This window comes from Sinocyclocheilus grahami, unplaced genomic scaffold (genome assembly GCF_001515645.1).
Source record: "Sinocyclocheilus grahami isolate Dianchi unplaced genomic scaffold, SAMN03320097.WGS_v1.1 scaffold12.1, whole genome shotgun sequence".
In the NCBI taxonomy this organism is placed as follows: domain Eukaryota; kingdom Metazoa; phylum Chordata; class Actinopteri; order Cypriniformes; family Cyprinidae; genus Sinocyclocheilus; species Sinocyclocheilus grahami.
In genome coordinates, this window is record NW_015505191.1 from 262,530 (window position 1) to 267,395 (window position 4,866).

At 40.0% G+C, this 4,866-nt stretch overlaps 1 protein-coding gene across 2 annotated transcripts; it reads right to left on the reverse strand.

Moving 5' to 3' along the window:
* Positions 1 to 288: 288 nt before the first annotated feature.
* LOC107596756 (prostaglandin E2 receptor EP4 subtype-like) lies at positions 289 to 4,546 on the reverse strand. 2 transcript variants are annotated; one of them, XM_016287566.1, is made up of 3 exons: positions 3,388 to 4,544; positions 1,878 to 2,408; positions 289 to 1,366 (listed from the first exon to the last, which is right to left on the reverse strand). In XM_016287566.1, the coding sequence occupies exons 1-3, from the start codon at positions 4,171 to 4,173 to the stop codon at positions 1,349 to 1,351; spliced, it is 1,335 nt and encodes a 444-aa protein (XP_016143052.1). In that variant the 5' UTR covers positions 4,174 to 4,544; the 3' UTR covers positions 289 to 1,348. The 2 variants fall into 2 exon arrangements, with proteins under 2 accessions (XP_016143052.1, XP_016143044.1); XM_016287558.1 differs by having other exon boundaries at positions 289 to 2,408; positions 3,388 to 4,546.
* Positions 4,547 to 4,866: the final 320 nt, after the last annotated feature.

Here is a 4,866-nt window from a genome sequence, read left to right on the forward strand (position 1 = left end):
AATTGGCTTTCTCAAAAAAAAAAATTCAAATGTTTTTGATTACTCATTTGCCTTTAATTTTGCTAGCAAGTGGATCATTTTATTTTAAACTTTCTTCAGTAATCCCTAAGGCTAAATGACAACATCCAATTCTGTAATAATCTGATATATTAAATTGATTTGTAATGCTTGGTAGGACTGGGAACTTTCAATTCATTTAAATGATTTCAATGATATTTGAATTATGTTATATAGCTGCTATGCTTATTAATATTTAAGAGTGCGGCAACAAATACCATAAGATTTTTGTTTTCTATTTGTCTTCAGTTCAAGAGTTTATTTCAGCATAAATAGCTGGCCATTGCACATTCTGGAGGGTCACATCGAAGGTAAGAGTGAGACAAGATTGTCTTTGTGTTTGAAAATGTGAAAATGAAATGGTGAAAATATACACAGTAATGTTGAATCATTTATATACATGCAGCAGATGATGGTGCTAAGTAGTTTAAATCATGCCTCATGCTGTTTTGATACACATAAGAATTGTGAAATGAAACAAAAACCATATAACTGCTTCAACATGAGCAGAACCATCTTAAACTTGACCTTCTCACAGAGAAGAAACAACTAGAGTCAAAAGATTGTCTAAAAAGACTACAATAAATTAAAGCAAGACAGCGTTCACATTTTAACATCACAAGTATGAACAAATGAACAGTTCTTCCTCGATGACCACTGACTGATAGTGACAGTTCAAATTTTCCTCAGTGGTTACAAGGATTTAAAAGTGCAAAACATACGATCTTAAAAGACATTCAACATCTTAATAGCTTTTACAATTTCATCTCCTCACTATATATTCTATCATCTACACATACTTTAAAAGAAACTAAAATTAGCAATAATGTGCTGTGTATCATGTGCTCTTACATTGTATGATGAGTTTTGGGTACCGCTATATTTTGTGATGGTGTTACTCTCAGTAAACATGGATATGAAATTGCTTAGTTAATTCACAGAATATCGTACATATTATGGAAATTCCAAAGAATGTACACTTAGCTACATCTTATGTAAGTTTGAAATAGTGGACAGTTGTTTATGCACCAATGAAAATGAAAAGTGTTTTGGTCACCTTAACATAAGGAAAAGGACATTTTAAACCACGAGTTCCAGCATGAGAAAAGCTAACAAGGCACTCTGGTTACTTGAACTTGTGACCTAATGGAGATCTCACCAGAATGTCTGCAAAAGGGGGTCTTGAAGCAGGGCAGTAAATATTTGCTCACATGGTCGTCCATCAAATCTTATCAAGATTTGCCCGGGTCAATCAAATCAGTCAATCAGGGCCCAATGGAACTGTATTCATCTAATACGAAGGCCTTTTCTGCAGAAATTCACAAGAACTTACAATAAATTAAATATACATTTTTAGAGCTCTGTTTCACTGTTTAGAAAATGCACTTTTTTTAAAATGCATTATGAATTACTATCAGAAAATGAAGCCAGTTTGCCTCTCTATCCTCCTCTGCTCTTTCACTCTTTCCAGAACCCCTTCATGCAATTTTTTTTGCATGTTTTGAGTCTTTTGACCCATATATAGCATATATAGCAACATTGTTTTTCCTACTTTAGTAAGCACTTTTTTTTCACTTTCTTGCACCAAGTTTAGTCCTTTGGTTAGTCTTTCTCTTAAACTATTCTCTTTAGTCTCATGAGTTTTTAGGAATTCTTTCTTTCAGTTTTTGCTCTGAGTAGTTCTCATTCACAACACTCACATCAAGCTCTTGAAATGTATTTCACCTCCCGACACATCGTTCTGCTGAACTAAGCAAGTCTTTCAGCATGCATCATATGCTTCTTTCTTGTAAACTCAAATTCTCATCTGTAAAGGTCACCTGCAGAGGCTGGTGCTTGGAACATTGGGCTTCATTTGTGTTGGCGTGCGTGCACGAATGTGATTTCACAAAGTCCGTGCCTGTTTCCGTCCTGAGCTCTACCACCTGAGAGTCCCGCAGAAGGGTTTGCTCGGTTGAAGTCGAACACGTCCTGCTCTGCACAGAGCCACCGCAGCAGCCTATTTCCTGTCCTGCCTCCATGGGATACAGGTACATCTGTGATGTGCTGATCACCTCTGGCAGCTCGGGCAACGCTAGCGACGGCAAATCACGAGACATGACCGATGAGCTGTGGACGCCGTTACCGCAGTGGAACTCCGTTGGGCTCCTCCCGTGTCTCCCACCGATACGGCAGAAGAGGCACTTGATCTTTTCCAGAATCTTCTGCACGACTGTTTTTCTCAGCAGGATGTAGATCCAGGGGTCCAGAATGGGGTTGACAGAGGCAATTCGGATGGCCTGAAGGTCTGGGTTCGGCTTTTTTTGCGTCACTACTGGAGAATGATACAGCTGGTTCACAAACACCTGCATCTAAACAGCAAACAAGACATTATCTGTTTACTTATCTGTAATTATCATACATTGATTTCTGACACCAACCACTATCTATTTGATAAAGCAGATGATGATACACACACTGATATCAGATACTGAGTTTCTCCTCAGGCTTTCCACTATGAGTCAACACATAATTGTACATATCATACATACAGATACATTCCCATTCAGTCAACATTTTGCATACAACATCTCTCATCAGTAGATAACAAGCAATAGATGTCTCATGCACTAAGTTTGTGACTGTTTTTGGTTTTGGGCTTTTTTTTAATCAATTTCAACTTTTCAAACTAAGTGCTGATTGAAATTGTACAGTATGTAAAACTGTATGAGTGTCCAACCTATGAGTGTTTTAGTATGAACAGAGTCCCAAAATCCATTAAAAGGCATTCAGGGCAAAAGAAAACACATCTAGCAGGACTATTTTTATGGTAAAAAGCTGGCTGTTGTGTTTGCCAGAACATTACCATTTGAAAAACAGTGGCATGAAAGGTATAAACATATCACAAGCATTATGGGATGCATTTGTTTGATTGTGTATTTTATCAATACTATCTAAATGTCATTAATGTATATATATATATATATATATATATATAAGATACAGGAAACGTATCCCATATTTTTAATTGATAAAAAACTATATTTTCTTGTACAACTATAGACTATATATTGCCCAGTATATTATACTGTAATTCATATTTTTCACTTTAATTTACAATTTTACAGTAGATACAGTTATAATGTATGCTATTGTAAAATAGGTATGATACTATTTCACATAATTTTGTGATTGAAAAACAACGTTTAAGTGAACTCGTGGACTTTTATTAGCAAAGCATCTTTGCGTTTTGTTTTGTGAGTTGCCCTGCCCCACATAATTACATTTAGTGCAACTTCCTCTAAATCAAAGTACGCTGTCATTTCCCAGAGGCCACCAAACCCCACTTACCACTAAAGGAATTGAGCAGATGAGAACGACAATGGACGTGGCTATGAGAACGATGACCATCTGGATCTCCGCGCCGGCCAGACGCGCGAAACTCCGCCTGCGCCTGATCTCCGCGACTCGCGCCTGGTCCGTCCCCAGCGAGGTCCTGCGGACGAAGCGCTTGTGCATCATGATGAGAGCCGCGCACACCAGCACGTTACAGAGGACCGTAGCGAGGATGAGGATGGAGCTGAAGCCCGCGTACATGTAAGAGAAAGTGGCGTTCGTGCTGTCGTTGCTATGCCAGTCAATGAAACACCAGGTTCCTGGATGCTGTTGCACCACGGATCCCAGTCCCATGCTGGGAAGAGCGCAGAAGAGTGCATTGGATACATAGATCACCGCGAGCGTCAAGCCTGCCACCCGCTGGTCCACGTAGTGGTTGTAGAAATACGCGTGATTGATGGCGAGGTACCTCTCGACGGACATGGCACAGATAATACTGAGACCTGCCAAGGAGAAGAAGAGTAAAATGAAGCCGGAATACTGACACAGCGGTTTCCCGCCGGGCCACTCTCCCTTTACATAGGTGGCAATGGTGACTGGGCTCGCGAGGAGAGTTCCCAAGAGGTCCGTTACGGCAAGTCCACACACCAGGGTGTAAAAAGTGGTCTCTTTTTGCTCTTTTCGCGACTTTCGAAGCACTACGATAGCAATCACGTTCCCGACCACACCAAATATGAACATAATGACCGGGATGGTGGGGTCATAACCTTTATTGCCACCACTCGTGCTCGTTTCGTTCATCTTTACCGAGTTTTTTTTCCCACATGCAGGTTGATGGCCAAATCAAATCATGCGTTCAAGACGCATTGCATGAGATCCTTGACTTCCTCAATCGATGTCAAGATCCCACGATGATACCGTCCACATTTACGTTTCATGCGCTGTTACGCGTCTCCAAAATCTCCAAAGCGCGTCTCGGATTAGAATACATTTTGACTCGCCGGAGTCGGGTACGCATGCGGTCTTTCACAAGTCCTAAAGTTCAGTCCTGTGTTTTTGTTCGTGAGAGGTGTGTAGTCCACGGTTGCCCTCAGTCTCACTAAACTGACTCACAAGTTTTCCTTGAGAGCTTTCTGCTAACTCCGCCCCTAGCGCGCAGTCTTACACCCTCCTGTCACTGCAAGTTGACACACATACATGTCTCTGCATAAAATATCTCCGAGGCTAATATGTATCTACATAATTCGCACTCATTGCTCTTTATTCTTTTCATTTAAGGAAATTTAAGGAAAATATCATTTTTGTGTCCCTCCTGAATGTGTAAACGATGCATTTAACAATTTTCTGCTTTTATGTCCTACTTTTCTATTGAACAAAATTAAAGCTAGCTTTTTATCCTCTCTCTTTTTGGGTTTGTATGGTAAAATGGTGCCGCTTTCAAGAGTACAACTTAGCATAACTTGACATAAAGGAAGTGCTACCACCACAATACAT